Consider the following 19,297-nt stretch of genomic DNA (forward strand, 5'->3'; position numbering starts at 1 on the left):
AATGGATCAATGACTGAATTAAAACAGAGATAAAGCAATATATGGAGACAAAGGAAAACAAAAGCGCAACGTCCCAACTTCTGTGGAACGTAGTGAAGGCAGTTCTAAGAGGGAAGTATACAGCAATCCCAGCCTATTTAAAGAAGGAAAAACAATCCCAAATGAATAGTCTGAAGTCACAATTACTGAAACTGGAAAAAGAAGAAAAAATGAGGCCAAAGTCAGTAGAAGGAGGGACATAATAAAGATCAGAGAAGAAATAAATAAAATTGAGAAGAATAAAACAAAAGAAAAATTAATGAAGCCAAGAGCTGGTTTTTTAAGAAAATAAACAAAATAGATAAACCCCTATACAGACTTACAAAGAAGAAAAGAGAATCGACACACATCAACAGAATCAGAAATGAGGAAGGAAAAATAATGACGGACACCACATAAATACAAACAATTATTAGAGAATACTATGGAAATCTATATGCTAACACACTGGATAACCTAGAAGAAATGGACTTTCTAGAAAAATACAACCTTCCAAGGCTGACTCAGAAAGAAACAGAGTATATAAATAGACCAAGTACCAGCAATGAAATTGATTCGGTAATCAAAAACTACCCAAAAACAAAACCACCGGATCAGATGGATTCACCACGGAATTCTATCAGACATTTAGAGAAGGCATAATATCCATTCTCCTTAAAGTTTTCTAAAACATAGAAGAGGAGGGAATACATCCAAACTCATTCTATGAAGCCAGCATCACTCTAATACCAAAACCAGGCAAAGACACCACAAAAAATAAAAACTACAGACCAGTAACTCTGATGAATATAGATGCAAAAATACTCAACAAAATATTGGAAGACCAATTTCAAAAATACACCAGGATCAGGTGGGATTCATCCCAGGGATGCAAGGATGGTACAGCATTCGAAAAATCCATCAACATCATCCACCATATCAACAAAAAGGACAAAAACCATATGATCACCTCCATAGATGCTGAAAAAGCATTTGACAAAATTCAACATCCATTCATGATAAAAACACTCAACAAAATGGGTACAGAGGGCAAGTACCTCAACATAATAAAGGCCATATATGACAAACCCACAGCCAACGTTATACTTAACAGTGAGAAACTGAAAGATTTTCCCCTAAGATCAGGAACAAGACAAGGATGCCCACTCTTCCTGCTTTTATTCAACATAGTGCTGGAGGTCCTAGCCACAACAATCAGACAACACAAAGAAATAAAAGGCATCCAGATTGGTAAGGAAGAAGTCAAACTGTCACTATTTGCAGATGACATGATATTGTACATAAAAAACCCTAAAGACTCCACTCCAAAACTACTAGAACTAATATCTGAATTCAGCAAAGTTGCAGGATACAAAATTAATACACAGAAATCTGTTGCATTCCTATACACTAACGATGAACTAGCAGAAAGAGAAATCAGGAAAACAATTCCATGCACAATTGCATCAAAAAGAATAAAATACCTAGGAATAAACCTAACCAAGGAAGTGAAAGACCTATACCCTGAAAACTATAGGACACTCTTAAGAGAAATTAAAGAGGACACTAATAAATGGAAATTCTTCCCATGCTCTTGGGTAGGAAGAATTAGTATTGTCAAAATGACCATCCTGCCTAAAGCAATCCACAGATTCAATGCAATCCCTATCAAAATACAGAGTGCATTCTTCAACGAACTGGAACAAATAGTTCTAAAATTCATATGGAACCACAAAAGACCCCAGTCAAAGCAATCCTGAAAAGGAAGAATAAAGCTGGGATGATTATGCTCCCCAACTTCAAGCTCTACTACAAAAGCCACAGTAATCAAGACAATTTTGTACTGGCACACGAACAGACCCATAAAAACCAATGGAACAGAATAGAGTCCAGGTATTAACCCAAGCATATATGGTCAATTAATATATGATAAATGAGCCATGGATATACAATGGGGAAATGGCAGCCTCTTCAACAGCTGGTGTTGGCAAAACTGGATAGCTACATGTAAGAGAATGAAACTGGATTACTGTCTTAACTTCACACACAAAAATAAACTCAAAATGGATTAAAGACCTGAATGTAAGTCACAAAAACATAAAACAGTGAGAAGAAAACATAGGCAAAACTCTCTTGAATATAAACATGAACAACTTTTTCATGAACATTATCTCTCTGGGCTAGGGAAATAAAAGCAAAAATGAACAAGTGGAATTATATCAAACTAAAAAGCTTCTGTACAGGAAAGGACACCATCAGTAGAATAAAACACATCTGACAGTATGGGAGAATATTTATAAATGACATATCCAAAAAAGGTTTGACATCCAAAATATACAAAGAGCACACACACCTCAACAAAGAAAAAGCAAATAATTCCAATTAAAAAATGGGCAGAGGAGCTGAACAGTTCTCCAAAGAAGAAATTCAGTTGGCCAACAGGCACATGAAAAGATGCTCCACATCGCTAATCATCAGAGAAATGCAAATTAAAACCACAATGAGATATCACCTCACACCAGTTAGAATGACCAACACACAAAAGACAAACAACAACAAACAACAAATGCTGGAAAGGATGTGTAGAAAGGGGAACCCTTCTACACTGCTGGTGGGAATGTAAATTAGTTCAACCATTGTGGAAAGCAGTATGGAGATTCCTTGAAAAACTAAAAATAGAAATACCATTTGACCCAGGAATTCCACTTCTAGGAATTTACCTAAGAATCAGGATCCCAGATTCAAAAAGAGATATGCACCCCTATGTTTATCACAGCAGTATTTACAAATGTCAAGAAATGGAAGCAACCTAAGTGTCCATCAGTAGATGAATGGATAAAGAAGATGTGGTACATATCACAATGGAATATTATTCAGCCATAAGATGAAAACAAATCCTTCCATGTGCTACAACATGGATGGAGCTAGAGGGTATTATGCTCAGTGAAATAAGTATCAAATGATTTCATTCATCTATGGAGTATAACAAAGCAAAAACTGAAGGAACAAAACAGCAGCACACTCAACAGAACCCAAGAACGGACTAACAGTTACCAAAAGGAAAGGGACTAGGGAGGTTGCAGGGGAAGGGAGGGATAAGGGGATGAAGGGGCAAAATGACTAGCACACATAATGTGGGGGGTGGTGGGCACGGGAAAGGCAGTATAGCACAGAGAAGACAAGTAGTGGCTCTATGTCATCTTACTATGTTGATGGACAGTGACTGTAATGGAGTATGTGGTAGGGACTTGATAATGGGGGAAATCTAGTAACCAGAATGTTGCTTATGTGATTGTATATCAATGATACTATAATAAAACAAAAATTAAAGTGTGTATACCATTCAACCAGGAAATTCTACTTCTAGGTATCTGTTATATAATAAATTTGCTTGGTTTTTGTTCTTGACAACATACTTCTAAAACCTTTAGAATTTCCCAAGTGATAAGAGTGTCTTCATTATTCATGAGCCCCTTAGAGCTACCCTTATTTTACGTTAATGAGATGATTCAGAATTGGGCTAGTCACTTTGAATCCAGGCCAAACTCTGGGGAGGAATAGTAGTCAAAGATTGAGCTCAATCATATGGCCAATTTTCAACCACCATGCCTAAGTAATAAAACCTAAATAAATTTTGGACAGCTAGGTTCAGGGGAGCTTCCTAAATTGTGAACTAATAGTTGTGCCAGGAGGGTGATACAGCCTGAGTCTAAAAGGGGAGCAAGGAAAGCACTGCTTCAGGATCCTCTCAGATTTTACGCTGTGTCTCTTCATTTGGTTGGTCCTAATTTATACCCTTTATAGCAAATCTACAATCCCAAATAAAGCATTTTCCTGAGTTATACGAGTTATTCTAGTAAAATTATCAAACCTGAGCGGTCATGGGACCCTCTCAACGTTGTAGTCAGTTGATCAGAAGGTTAAGTGGTCTGAGGACAACCCCTAAATGGGGCTGACATCTGAAGTGAGGGCTACCTTCTCCAGACAGCACCCTTAAACCTGTGGAGTCTGACACAAATTCTAGATGGTTGATATCATAATAGTATCCATCTGAGAAAAACCTGTACAGGTTCATAAAGATGCTTAGTACAATCCTGGAAAAGTGTAAACATCCTAAATCCTTACCAATAGGAGAACAGTTAAGTAAATTATGGTACATGCATATTATGAAACAGTAAGTATGCAGCAGTTAAAAAGAGTTAAACTTAATATATCCTCCACATAAAATCCTCCCAAACCATTAAAGAGAATAAAGCAGGTTTTAGAAGAATATAGTATGACAACATTCAGAACAGCCTTCATTGCAAAACCACATACAAAATGAAACTGTTTTTCTATATACTCTTAACTATGTAAATGAATTCATTAAAAGATCAGGAAGTACAATTTAAAAAATGATAATCATGACATCTGGGGAAAGAATCAAATCAATAGACAGCACTGCAAGTGACTTTCATTTTATCTGAACTCATAGAAATGGATTAATAGTTCTTGTGCAATTAAAAAAAGAACTTCCAGGTAAAGACTGCCTGAACACATTTATCAGCCTCATCTCAGTCCAAATATCCTACAGTAGAATCATTAAAAATTTTTAAGGGAGTAAGCCTATAAAAGGACTAAAAAAATTTTTTTTAAAAAAAGGAAAAATTATACTATGGAAAGAAAAAAATGAGTAGTAACTTTCATTGCAGAACTAGGAAAGCAGAGAAGCAACCTTATTTATAGAAGGCATAAGAGAAACCAGATTCACTGTAGGTCTGTGTAAGCAGCAGTTAGGAGTTCCTCCCTGACTTCGAGCAACTAGGCAACTGTTCCACCCCAACCCTGGTATTAGACAAGAGGTTTGTTACTTGGAGAGAGAAAAGTTTTTGGACTTGGAGACAACAGGAATAGCTAAAGGCAGACGCACCAATTGATACTGACAATGAAGATTAAATTACTGTACTGAGTGTTAAGACTCCCAACTTTTCTTCTCACTCTGCTTGTAGGACACTGGTATAAGAATGTACATCCTCCAGGCAAGAAAAGAGAAAAGCCATTCTGGAAAATATGAGCAGCCCAAGAGAAAAAGACAATAATGTAATATTCCTAAGAAAAGGGCCCAGACAGATAACCCTACATGCACAGAGAGCTTCAAGTCAGATTCTTAGTGCCTTAAAGTATAAGCTACAATCCAAAGATAACCAAACATTTGAAGAAAGGCACCTAAGGAAAGGCCAAAGGCAAACAAAGAGAAAAAGCAACTGGAAAGAAACTGAATAACCAGTAAGGAGAAAAAAAGCATATGCATACACACATATGCACACATGATTATATACCATTAATGTTCTTAGAAAAAGATATGTACCCACAAAACAAGAATGGAATGAAGAAATTCACAATAAACAAGAAAAGCTCTTAGAAATTAAAAAACATTAGAAACCAGAATCAACAAAAGGGTTATAAGATAAAGTTGGGGGAATCCCCAAAAAATAAAAAGCAAAGAGATGAGAGAAAACATAAAACAAAAGATCACTGTAAGTGTCCAACACTGAAATAATGAGAAAAGAAAATGGTAGAGGACATAATCAGGGAAATCATTCAAAAAACTACCCAAAATTAAAGACAAGAGTTAGCAGATTTAAGGGACTGCCAAATATGCAGTGCAATGGATGAACATAGATCCAAGACATGTAAGAATAAAACTGTATAACCCTTGGTAAAAGAAGATCCTAAAAACTTGATGTGGGGGGCAGGGAGGTGAGGGCAGGAGAAGCTTCATACAAAGGATGGAAAACCAGAAAGTCAGTATTCTCAATACAACCACCAGAAGCCGGAGAAACTAACAGAGCAACACTTTAAAAATTCTGAGGGAAAATAATTTCCAACCTAGAATTCTTACTAGAATGCTTATCAAGCCAAACTACAAATCAAGAATGAGGGCAAACAAAATATTTTCTTTCAGACAGTGAAGTCTCAATGTCTTTTAATTTATACACATTCTTTCTCAGTAAGACATATTCCTTTTTCACTAAAAACAATGCAGTGCACACACACATGCATACTCTCTACAGGCAAGGAACTAGATTTAATCTGAGCTGCAAATGGAATCCTCAGGATGATAAGGAACAGAGACCTCATGTGATAACTAATTCAGCATAGAGCTGGTCAGAAGGACCCAGCAGAGACTTTAACAAGAAGACAAAATTCACAGAATAAGTTGTTTATGAACAAACTGAGAGATTAACAGGAGAGAGAGGAACGGAAAGAGAGATTAACAGGAGAGAGAGGAACACATAAAACAAATTTTAAGAACTACAAAAAGTAAAGCAGCCAACTATGTACAGGATTCTGAATTAATAGAAATTTAATTAGGTTCCATACACTTACAACTAACATAACACATAGAATAATTACCATTTAAATTGCAGTAACTGCATGTAGTTCATCAACTTCTGGTTCTCATCTCCAAATAACAGTCAAGGAAATTATCTACCCTGTATGATACTCAAATGAGTAAGTGCTTATCAAATCACTTTCCTAACTAATAAAAATGCTAAGATTTTCAGATTCTGCCCTGGAGAAGAATAACATTTAACAGAAAGACTAACCAGCCTGAAGCTCCCACCAACTATGCCCCCAACTATCCCCTTGACCATCTCCAACCATCCACAAAACATTCAGATTGACTAAGAATATTCTGTAGCACATTCAAATGGCTATGAAAGAACTATTAAAATACAGCATAGTATTATTTCTAAGACAATTTTATGATTGTCCCTATTTGTGCAGTCCATATTATATCTATCTTCTTTGCTTCAGAAATTCAGTTTATATTTACTTTATACAAACAGAACCATCACATCACTTCTTCCCGGAGCAACGTTTCATATATGACTTAAATAATAATTTTGGTGATCAATTACCTTATCAAACACATTCTGAAGAACACTGGATATTTACAAGGTTTTGCCACATGACTAGCACAGTAAATACATTGTAAAGTTTAATTCAAATAGGGGAGATTCTTAGAAATAGATGTGTATTATAAAAATAATAAAAACTAAAACTAAAATTTTGGGTTATTGTTGCCAAATCTGAGAAGCTGAAAAGATTAAAGTAGATGGTCTTTATAAGAAGTTAAGTACTCTCTGTACTTTATACTTTAGTTAAGTATAGGGAGTGGTGTATGAACCTTGAATGTTTCAATTTCTGACAGAGGGGTTCAAATGTTAGTTAAAAATAAAAAGGTATAAAGTACCTTATGTAGAGTACTTTAACCTTCACAATACTACAAAGCAAGTATTCTTTTCATCCTGATTTTAGAAATGAGAAAGTTAAGGTACAGAAGGGTTAAGTAACCTGCTTCAGGTCACATAGTATGGATGGACTCAACGTTGGCAGCTGGCCCTTTAAGAGCAGAGCTTTTCCCACAGCAAAAAAATATACCTGTACATAGAGATTCCATCTCCTTCACTACAGTGATTGATTTATGGATAGACACATGACTTAAATTGGACTAATCAGAGTCCTTCTGTTGGAGGTGGGGGGAAATACTCCCTTCAGGCTCTAAGATTGCATGTGGATGGAAGTAATGGTGAGCCTGTAGGCTGCCAGCTTAAATACCTTCTACATTTAATAGAGGAAAAAAACTAGTTAAAGCAAAGAAAGAAGAGGGTGTGGGACCACACACAGAATTGGTAAATTTCAACAGCAGGGACCCTGGTTCCTAAACTTGTTTGTTCCTTCAGTTCTGTAAGCTATGCTAGGATCCTTTCTAATAATTTGAGACACTTAATTTTTTTCTCCACTTAATGCTATTTTGAATTGTGTTTCTATCATTTGCAACAAAAAAGTCTAAGACTCTGTGACCACAATACAATACATGTAGTTAAAACTAGAAATAACAAAAGGGCAGCAAGAACAACAGTATATTTACCCACCTAAAAATAAAAATGTTAAAGCTGCACTTTAACTCCAGGTAAAAGAAAATTAAACGTAGTTAACAAAATTATTCCTCAATAGAGCTGATCTTAAAAGAAAAAAAAATGTACCTAATAAACAATGAAAATACTAAGTATCTAAAGCTATGGGAAATCTACTGAGGAGTAATCATAGCCTTAATGCTTTGATCATTAAAAAAGGAGAAATGAAAACTAAATGAACTAAGCAGCTAGGAGAAAGACAAAATTAACTTTACAAGAAGAAAAACTAAGGTAAAAACAGAACAAATGAAAGAAATAAAAATCAGTAATAAAAATAGTAAAATTTATTGTTCAAACCAAAAGCTGGCTCTCAAACAAATTACATGTAATAATCCATTATGTTTCTCAGCTTACATGCATACAAATAGGATAAATTAATTAACTATTACAGACTAACAAGATGGTCAGAATTTATTAAATTTAAATGATGGAATGTACTTTTTTTCTATATACTAATCTATTGTTTAAAAAAAAAAGGCACTCAATAGAGATTACTCAAAACTCATCTACCATTCTGCACTCACAATTATTAAAAATCCCCGGGGAGAAAAAAAAAGTTCAGATAGCCCTAAAATTTATACCTTACTTGAAGAAGTTGCCCTTTCTAAAGGGCAATTCAGCAATAAAGATCAAATGCTTTATCTTTGGTTCTAATGATCCTATGCCTATGACAAACATCTAAGAAGTATATGGAGAAATGTAAACATTTACATACCAGGATTTTGACAGCAAAAGTATGTTTAATAGTACCAAACTTCAAACAAATACAGAAATTCTTGACTCATTCTTTCACTCTCACATCTCCACATCTGATCCAGGTGGCTCTTCAAAGAATGGCGTATCTGGACTCTGGCCTCTCCTTAACACCCCAGTGGTAAGCACCCTGGTCCAAGCCACTGTTACCTTTGTCCTGATTTTTTGCCTTTGACTCTTACCCTCTAGACTCTCCTCACACAGTAGCCAAAGTAATCCTTTAAATACCCAAATCAGGTTATAACATTCTGCTCAAAAAACTCTCAAATGCCTCCCCATCTATAAAACAAAGTAAAAAAACCAGGCCAACTGTTACAAGTATTTTACAATTCTGCCCCACCCCACTCCTTTCTGCTCTCATCTCCAACCACACTGGTTTCACAGCTGTTCCCAGAACATATCAGGCACATTCATTACATTCATACTTGAAGGCCCTTCTAGTTATTGCTCTTTCTGCTGGGTATATGCTTTTCCCCTAGGGATCCGTCAAGGCTTGCTCCCTCCCTCTGCTTGAATGTCACGTTATTAGTGAGGTTGTCCCTAAAACACTTGAACCGGACAAGCCTCCACCCAACAATCTCTATCCACCTTTCCATTCCATTTTTCTCCATCACATTCTATACCCTCTGACATACTATATGTATTTTACTTGTTTACTGTCTCCCCCAAGTAGACGATAAAGCCCACGAAAGCCGGGATGTGTCTCCTTCACTTCTGTATTCTTAGGACACTGCCAGGCAAAACAAAGTAAGTCCTTATTAAATTTGAGTGAATTTTGGAATTTAGTGACTGGGCAGCCACTAAAAATGTTATTAAAAATTTGATCTGATGGAAGAAACTGATGACAAGAAAAACACGTTATCAAAGAATATGTAACCCATGAATCAAAGAAGAAATTACAAGGGAAATTAGATGCTGTTTTTAACTGAATGTTAACAAACACACTTCAAAATTTGTGGGATTCAGCTAAAGCAATTCTTGGAAATTTGTAGCTTTAAAATCTTGTATTAGAAGATCAGAAGTTTAAAATCAAAAGAACATACCAAATGTCCCAAATTTTGCATCTGAAACATACACACACATATATATGAAAAACAGACATTTTATTATGGTTATTTTCAGTGGAAAACTGTTTAAGTGATTTGCAATTTCTTTTATGTGCTTCTCTGTTATTTCTATATTTTAGTTTTCTCTAATGAACATGTATTAACTGTATAAGAAAAAACATTTAAAATAACTTACTTTCCTTGTGGTTCAATTCTACTCTGCCTGTCTCTTAAAAGTCTTGCTCCCCAGGATTCCATACTTGCTCCTTCCTCAACTTATATCCATCCCTTTGTAATCTTACCCACTTTTTGGCTTCATTTTGAATCTGCAAATTGACAATTTCTAATTTTTTTGTAATGTCCTAGAGACTTATTATTTTCAACTGCTTAAATAATAATTTACTTGGAAATCCTACAGGCACTCAAAATTTTAAAGAAAGGCCCAAAAGAACTCATTAACATTTCCTAAAACATATCCTTTGGTTGTTGTTGTCTTTTTTTTAAATACTTCAACATAACTGCTCACAGAAATACATTCTGTAAGGTTATCAGAATACAATTTAACTTATCCTACACAATTTGGACCAAAAACTCAGTACATGGTCTAAGTTGAAAAAAAAAAAAAGATTTGCAATCTGGTTTTTCATCTTTTACAAATGTATATAAAAGACCCTCCATCAAATGCTGCAAAAGCAGGCAGCAAGAACCTTGAGAAATTAACCTTTGGTTTGTCTTTGAAAAATAACACATATTCACTGCACTGTAACAGTTTATTTTATCAAGTTGGTGCAACATAACATTGTTTAACATGTTTCAATGCCAGTTTACAAAGTTCAGTAACTAATGGATGTTGAAAAGGGTAGAGAGCCTAGGTACACAACATGTGAAACTGTAAGCTATCTGATTTAGTAAATACTGCAAGTAGATTGCTAATCTACATATACCAAAATTCAGATAATTTCTTCAATCTTAATTAACACTATCAGCTCAGTTCATCTGCTGAGGTCAACAAGGAAACTGCATACCAGCTGCTTTCCTGACTTGTGCAAAGAAGAAAATTAAGTTTCTCCCCCAGCTTTTCAGTACAGAGCTGATATTATACTACAGGCAAGGTATTCCTTCCACTGTCAACATTATGGGGTGACATGCGAGTTGAGGTCTACTTGGGTTTAAATTTGCATTAGCACTCAAATGCATTCCTTCTTTATTTTTTAATGTTGGTTAGTGACATCACTATGCAATCAGGCTCTCAATCTCATCATTTCTACCTTAGAAATCTCAATCAAATCCAACTTTCCCTCTCCCCCAATGCCATGATTTTAATTTAGGCATCTTCCACCAATTATATTCTAAGAGTCCTAGCTTATCTTCCTGCAACCACTCTCCCTTCCTAATCTGCAATGTAATCATGATCAGGTCTGTTGTACACAGCACTGAAGGCTGAACATTGCATTACTCTCAACAAATTGTCATCCACATAAACTGACTGTAATGGCCTGATCATACTACCGTGTTTTAAAACTTAGTTAGATAAAGCAAATTTGTAATACTCTAAAATTCTTCAATGACTGGCCCAAACCTATTTTTTCTAGTTTCATGTTCTCAATCACTCCTCCTTACATCCTACAATCCACGCACATTTACCTTTTCAGATCGCCCTACCAAAATTCAAGGCTTTCAAGGATTCTTCTGTCTGGAGTGTCCTCCCTGCATGAAACTTCCAATTCCTTCAAATGCAGATCAAATGTTACCTTCCTCTGTGAAACATTCCTTGCCATACCTCACAAAGCATTCTGTTGATAACCCTATTAAATAGCACTTGTTACAGGGTATATTAATCTCAAATTCAACCAAAAGCTGAACAGGAAGAAGTCCCATGTTTGTACCACTGACAACTACAAAGCTCAGCTTCTAAAAGGGGTTCAATTCATATTTATTAAAGCAACACTGCCCACATCAATGATTATAACTTCAAAGTAAATTTTAAAAATGATTTTAAAAATAAACAGCACAGTTGCATGTTTAACTTGTCAACCTAAGCCTATAATCAATGTGGCTGGCAGACAGGCTTTAGGTTGGCCACACATCATCCCTGCCTCATGGTATTTACACTGTTCTGTCTTACACCCTTCAGTGACTTACTTGTAACCAAGGAATGCAGCAAAGACAATGGCCTATATGTGATTATATATGTATGGATCTGCATAAGAGTGTTAATGAACATCAGCTCATCTTGCTAGAGCCACTCCTTTGCTGGCTTTAAAGCAAGCTGCCATGAGCTTAACCACCACCAGGAAATGCATTCTGCCAACAATCTAAGGGAGCTTGGAAGCAGACTCTTCCCCAGCCAAGTCTCCAGATTAACACCCAGCCCTGGCCAACATCTTGAATGCAGTCTTGCAGAGGACCCAAGCTAAGCTGTGCCCAGACTCCTGACTCGAGAAACTGTGAGATAATGAATATTTGTTTTAGGCAGCTAAATGTGTTAGTCATTAACCTAAGGCATTTTTAAACCCTTTGTTCACACAAAGGGCATGTTTTCTCCAATTTTTAAACAGTGTATAGCAAATTTAATTCATTAGTTAATACCAGTAAAGTATATGCAAAATTTAAACATTTAAGGAAGTACTTTGCTACATAAAGCAGTTCCTTTATTTCTTTTTTAACCACAAGCTATTACACCTAATTGCATACAACCAGTATACGTGATATGTATAACTTTAAGTCAATTCTCCTTATAAACACCAGGTAAATAAACTTGAAAAAAGCTGGTATCTAATTAATGGTATCAGTAACCAGAAAATAAATAAGAATCTACTTACAGGTTACCAAGTGAAGCAATCAAGTTGGAGGGGGAAGAGACACTATTAGTGAAACAACAGAGCTCTTACTAGCTTTGCAGCTAGCAAAGCCTCAATAGTACTGAGGTTAAGCAGCTCTCGTATCAGATGATGCCCAGCCCAACACAAACTGCTCCTCCCTCCTGCCCAGCTTTCACACTGCAATCAAGAGAACTTTCAAAATGTTCCCAAAACAGACACTTTAGCATAGTAAGGCATACAGCATTTTCAAAGGCATCTCCTTCCTACGGTGTTTAAAGATATGAGGGATTACAAGTGAGAAACATAAATCACCAGTTGTTTTTCTGGGGGTGGGGGTGACAGGGGTGGGTATTGTAAGTGTCATTTTTCTTAGGAAGAAGCAAACACTTCTGCCACACCTCATAAAGTCTTCAATTGAATGAAAGAACATTCAGTAAAACAAGTAGACTGATCACAATATCCCAAATTCAAACATTTTGGCACTAGATACTGGTAAGAAGTAAGGAGTGAGAACAATGGGTGATTAATGAAGATTAGTTAACACCTTAAAAAACCCCATCTACCTTGAAAATTAAATCAATCTGCCTAGAAATACAGACTTTTATTTTACATACTCAAAATTTTAAGAGAGAACCCACACTCCTTCAATAAGGAAGCATGATACCTAGGCAACAGGAGGCCTGGAGTAACAGACTACTGAAATACTCATGGACACAATACAGCCCAACAAATACAAGCCAATTAAGAGAGGCAGCCAAAAGCAATCCAGTATCACTGCTTGTTTAGATCAATCCATTTTACATTTCACTGGATATAAGAGAAACCCACACAACTTCTCTAGAAATAATCTCCATCCAATGGTGTATTTCTATATTTCAATTTACCTCCTCCATCCTTGCTGAATCATTAAAGACTATTTTACCAACCACAATAAATGATTTTATGAACATGAGATACTTGATAGTGGAAAAAAAATAGACATAATATACAGCCCCCCAAAATATTCTTTAAATACCACTAAGGCTTTTAAATATTAAACTATACCCTTAAAATTTTGTTTTAAAACAAATAGAGAAGTCTTTTGTTCACTTTCATAGTATTTAAACTCAGCAGTCTGAAAATAACAAAAACAAGAAAAACCTACTACACCTAAAAGTTCCTGTATTGTAATCATATTCCGATATCCAACAACTCAGTTCTAGGAAATTCTAGGAAAATTTTATAAACTGATATATCTGGATTAAGCACCTCTTCTGGTTCCCTCTAGAATTATGTTAGAATATACATAGTCAAAATACATATACAAAATAGAGAAACACATAAAGCCAACAGAAATACTCATTCAATTCATTGTGACACAACAGGTTACAAAACAATTCAACTTGCTAGAATACTAAATTTTAAAAAACAAGTATTGTTAACAACCATTTGATCAATAAATATGAGATGCCCTCTCAAAAAAAAAAAAAAAAAAAAGCAAGTGGTACTGCTTAGGTTTTCCTAGTCTATAAATTATATAACCACCACATGAGAATGGTAGCTTTAAATTTAATTAGTATATTTTCTTATTAGAGATATTAATAGTACAAATCAATTAAAGGAAGTTTTACAAAATTAGTGAGACCTTTCCACTAAGAAATACTTTTTCTCAATTTTCAGCTGTAATTAGTATGTCCAAAAATTTGTATTTTGTAACCAAATAAACACCTTATACTATATGTACTAAAAAATTAAGTCAATGTGAAATATAACCAAGTTTAATTTTTAAAATAATAATTTGCATTATCTGACTCCCTAAATCTCAGGATGCTGAGAAACATGCTTCTATTAAGTTTTCCTGATGAACCCACCCACTGAAATATAAGTAAAAATCTCATTTAAGCAAATGCCACTAGGAAGATGTGTTTTTACATAAAGTGTATTCCAACTCCCTGTCTCAACTAGTATTTAAGGTACTGGCTCTGATCTGTTCAATTATATAAGAACAGGTAATTTCTCTGATCCTCTTCCAGCCTTTTTCAACTGGGTTTCTCTGAATCAACAGATTATTTGAGTGACTGTTTTCTAACATTTCCCAAGAATGATACAAAACTAGAATCATTCTAAATGTATAGGAGAAAAAAAACAATTGCATACAATAGATGCCCTAGGACATTAGGGCTCCATTCTCGAGGGGCCTGGTTAAGAGAGCATGCCTAAGTTCCTTCAGTATATATTGTGTTGCTACTAGGCCCCAATCATAACTCCGAACAGTACTAAAAGAACTACGTGCACAAATCCAGGAATGCAGATTTTTTAAAAAGATAAATGTTTTACCTCTCCAACTTCCAGGAGCTAGGTCTTTTTCATTTGCTAATTTATATTAATTAATACCATGGGTGTCAACTATTTTCCTCCTGCTCTGAATGAATTATTTTTAAAAAGTAAACCTATATACTCTGTTAAAGGAAATCCTCAGCCCTTTAAAAAATATATAGTAATCAGATAGTAAAGAGAAAAGAGCTATTATTTTGAAAAGCCTTTTCCTATTCCCCCCTTCTTTAGAAAGCTTTTAAATATATGTATCTTTTGATGATATTAACTATTAACAGGAATTTTCATTTTAAAAAGATAAATATTTTTTTATCCTTTATTCTTGCACTAACCTGCCATTACTCCTCTATGTGGGGACTTCAGCATCTTCAACTGTGTTAATTATGATCACATCACAGTAAGGACACTAGTTCGATTTTTTTTTTTTTAATGGCCCAGTTTTAGCAAACATCAATATTTCTATTTACATAGCAAAAATTACTCCATAACAAATAATTACAGTAAGGTAAAGAGCTGTTCTAAATTGAATGTGCAAAGCAGTATTAAAAAGTGTAAAAAACTAAACATGACATTCCTAATATTAACTTATGCCAACATGAATGCTGTTAGTACAGAACATTAGAACAGATAAATTACATTACTGAACATTCCACTTCAACTCCCCTCAAATTTCTCATGTACAGAAACCTAAGAGTACAGGGGGCATAAAAATGGAGGAGGTGGTGCTTCCACTTTTCATCTGTGTTCAATTCTGAGTGAATGTAGTATCACACGACATAACGCAGTGATGTGAAAGTGTTTACCTTCTACAGTCAGTATCTATAACCAGACTTCTATTTCTTTTCATGAACTGGGAAGGGAAGGGCTCTTGATTCACTTACTATTAACCATTTTGAGGTAAAGCAGATCACCATAAAACAAACAAAATTAAACTGAGTTCGAATTCATTTTCCTCAAATCAACTGCACCCTTCTTCCTGTTTCTACATTAAAACCAAAGCATTTTGTTAAAAATTTCCATTTTTCACAAGTGAGTTTTCCTGAACTCTCATCACCATTGCTTTTCAAAAGCACCTAGGCAGAGTTGCGATAGTCTCTCCCTTGTTTTAAATGTGTTAAATGCCCTGCCCAAATTAAACACAACTCGCATTAGCCATTATCTAAAGTAGCAGTCGACTGTGGTTAAAAACATATTCATCCAATTAAAGTGTCCGTGGCAGGTGGGACTGTTTACACAGGCTGAAGAACTATGTTTTTACATTAACAGGCAGTCCAAAAAAGCCAAGTCCCTCCTTTTTCAAATGCTCCTATATTCATCTGAGACCCTCTGACTTCTGGCCTTTAAAAACTGCCTACCACTTAAGTCCCCGGAGAGATTTAGCAACGGGTCTTTTCCTGACTTCCTGATACGAAAAGCCACAAGCATGAAGGCTGCTAAGTTGGTTTTAAAATAGTATTTGCTCCATTTACCTCACTGAGAAAACAAGGGCTTTCTCTACTGGGTTATATTATAGCCGCTATAAGATGAGGGTGCAAACGATGCCTAAAAACCAAACAAGGAGTCTGGCGGTAGCGGCGCTCCAGGGCTAAGTGGCAATTTTCCTCCCAGGACGGGGCACCGGGCCGCGCCGCAAACCCCGGCACTCAGGCCGAAGGGGAAAAGGAGAAGGGTAAAAATAAGCGTGGCGGCGGCCCACGTGCCGCCCACGGGAGGCAGGGAACCAGAAGCCGGGGAGCCAGGGAAGGGGCCGTACCTCCAAACATGTGCGGCGAGAGGTGAGCTGGTAAGGAACCGATCACCAGGCGCGGCCCGCCGGAACCCCCGCCCGCCGGCCGGTCCCTGCCGCCGCCGCCATCCTCGGGGCTGCTGTGGACTGAGTCCTGCGAGCCATACGGGCCGCTGCTGCTGTTGGGGATGCTGAAGGACGACTGCGCAGCGCGGGTCCCCGACGACACGGTCCCCACAGCCCCACCAAGGGAGCGGCTGCGCGGGGCGGCCGAGGCAGCCGCGGCGGCGCCCGAGGCGCTGGGCTGGTGAGCGCCGGGCACCTGAGCCAGAAACCTCTCCGCGGCCTCAGCCTGCGCCCCGCCGCCGGCCGCGGTCCCACTGGCCCCTCCGCCGCTGCTGGAGGGTAGATCTGAGCCCGAGTACGCGCGGGTGCGGCCGTTAGCAGCGGCCGGACCGCTCTGCTTGGCGCCCATGTCCGCCCTGCCCCGGGCCGGGCCCGCGCGCAGCGCCCGGAGTGCCGGGAGGGCGGGAGCGCAGGACCGAGGCGCCGCGGCCGGCCCAGAGAGAAGCCCGCACGTCCAGGGCCGCCGCCCGGCGCCCCGAGGGGCGGTCGGCGCCCGACGCGCTCTTCTCGCGGGCCGCTGGCAAGGCCGGCGGCCTGACGGGGTCGCGGAAAACGACGAGAGGCGGAGAGGAAGGAGGTCCCGGCGTCGGCGGGTGTCCCAGGCTGGCTCCGACGGAGGGGCGGCTCAGGTGGCTCTTCGGCTGCCACTGGTTTCGGTTCCAGGGCGCCGCGACGAGCCGCTGCCGCTCTCTGCCGCCACCGCCGCGTTCTGCGCCCCGGGCCTCGGCACCGCCTCCTCCCGGGCGGCCGCGGCTACCGCCGCCATCCTGCTCCCACGGCGGCTCGCGGGTGTGTGGGAGGCGCCCGCCCAGACTCCGCCGGGGCCACCTTCCCCCCTCCCCCAGCCACCCAGCTGTTACAAGCGAAGAAAGAGGAAAAACGGGTGGCGCGTGAGGGGAGGATAAAGTATGGGGGCGGCGCGCTTCCCAGCAACCGTCGCCACGCTCCCCGCAGAAGGACTAACAGGAGGGGTCTGGGCCACGAAAGTGGGGGTACCCACTAGGGTAGGAGGCTCCCCGGCCCTCGCACCGGAAGGCCAGGGGACAGCGCGACTCCAGTGAGCGCCTGGGCCCGAGTGTTTGGGTCTGGAGCCGTGGCTCCGCCCCCAACCCTCGCGCCGCCAGGCTAATTGGCTTCCGCTGGTATGGCCCCGCCTCGCCCGACAGTGGCCTTTCCTCCTCGGCCCCGCCTCTCCAAGGTACAGTCGTGTGGTAGGTGCTGCCGGTCGAGGACTCGGTGATGGACAGGAAACTGGTCCCGCCCTCTCCTTCAGGACGCACCCCCTCCTCCACTGCGGGGCCTAAGCCGATTGGAGGGACGGAGCCCCTCCCGATGCCAACCAAAGGAGGCCCCGCCTCCTGCACGTGGCCTTCAGGCTCTGGAGAAAACCTTGTGTCCGCATTTCACCTTTACCCGGCCTCGGCTGAAAATGGCCGAGTCGTGTGTCCTGAGTCTTTGAATTGGGATGGATGTTGATCTCCTCTTGGTGTCACAGTGTGTCTTTTAAATAAAACAGATGCTGATGATAAGAGACTGAGACCAGTGAAAACAAAAGAAATAACCAAAAAGGCAGAAGCCAACCTGATTTGAATTAGATCTATCCCATAAAACACTGACCATGGAGGAAGCACAGTGGGGGAAGACCTTAAGATAATCAGCCTGACCTTCAGTTACAGGGCAAAAACCTTAGCGCAGAGAAAGCTGCACCTGATTTAGTCGACCTGGAGTCTTAGGTCTATATCTAAATTACATGTAGGGAGCCAATTATTCCACCTTTCTAAACTTCAGTTTCCTTACCTGGGATGTTTGTATTTATTCCCAAAGGCACCTGCCAGCATCTTATAATTTCTCTAAAATAGAATTAAAAGTTCTCCTGGGTCCATTCCTAACTGACGTAGTATCTTGGTAGCTGTCTTGCCAATGGGTTTCAGCCCCAGGCAAGTTCACTATGGATTCAATGTGACCAAAGAAATGACGGTAAAACGTTCTTGGAGTGAAAGAGTTATGCCCAACTTTATTTCCACGGTGGCAGGTCAATCACTAAACTTTTGTCCACTCAGAGCGAGGCTGCATGCAGCAGCCGGTCTCTCTGCCTCTGGGCCCCTCTGCCCGCACAGCCGTCCTCTACCACCATTCCAGACTCTGCTCTGCTCTCCTGCAGCCTTGCAGTCATGCCACCGTCTCACCCAGAGCACTGGGCGGAGCTCTTTATATAGAGTCAACAACAACATATAGCCCACACATGTGTAGTGAGCTAGCCAGCCAGGGCCAGGTGAGAATCCTGGCCACAGCATTTTATACACAGTGGCAGAGCATGGTCTGAATATCCACTGGATGGCCTGCTCTGACCCTACCAATTTGAAAATGCCTAAGGTGACTTCTATATAGATAATAATAGCAACTGGTGTTATTTGTACAAACAATAGAAATACTTTGTCTTTTTTTTCCATATTTGTAATGAGTCATTTATGCAATGGTTTTTATCACTCAAAGCATGAGGATCAAGTTTTTAAACAGAAGTGAAGAATA

The 19,297-nt window shown here is 39.1% G+C and overlaps 1 protein-coding gene across 2 annotated transcripts in view; it reads right to left on the reverse strand.

Moving 5' to 3' along the window:
• ZNRF2 (zinc and ring finger 2) overlaps nucleotides 1-18,170 on the reverse strand; it is a 108,998-nt gene extending 90,828 nt beyond the window's left edge. The window contains exon 1 of one of the 2 annotated variants that reach the window (XR_012132232.1): nucleotides 16,670-18,170. Coding sequence is in view for 1 of the 2 variants with exons in the window: in XM_073238649.1 (XP_073094750.1) it covers nucleotides 16,670-17,117 (448 nt within the window). In the remaining variant the exon portion in view is untranslated. The remainder of the gene's footprint in view (nucleotides 1-16,669) is intronic. The other variant, XM_073238649.1, reaches the window with a different exon arrangement.
• Between the last annotated feature and the right edge of the window lie 1,127 nt (nucleotides 18,171-19,297).

The sequence above is a fragment of the Manis javanica genome, chromosome 6 (genome assembly GCF_040802235.1).
Source record: "Manis javanica isolate MJ-LG chromosome 6, MJ_LKY, whole genome shotgun sequence".
In the NCBI taxonomy this organism is placed as follows: domain Eukaryota; kingdom Metazoa; phylum Chordata; class Mammalia; order Pholidota; family Manidae; genus Manis; species Manis javanica.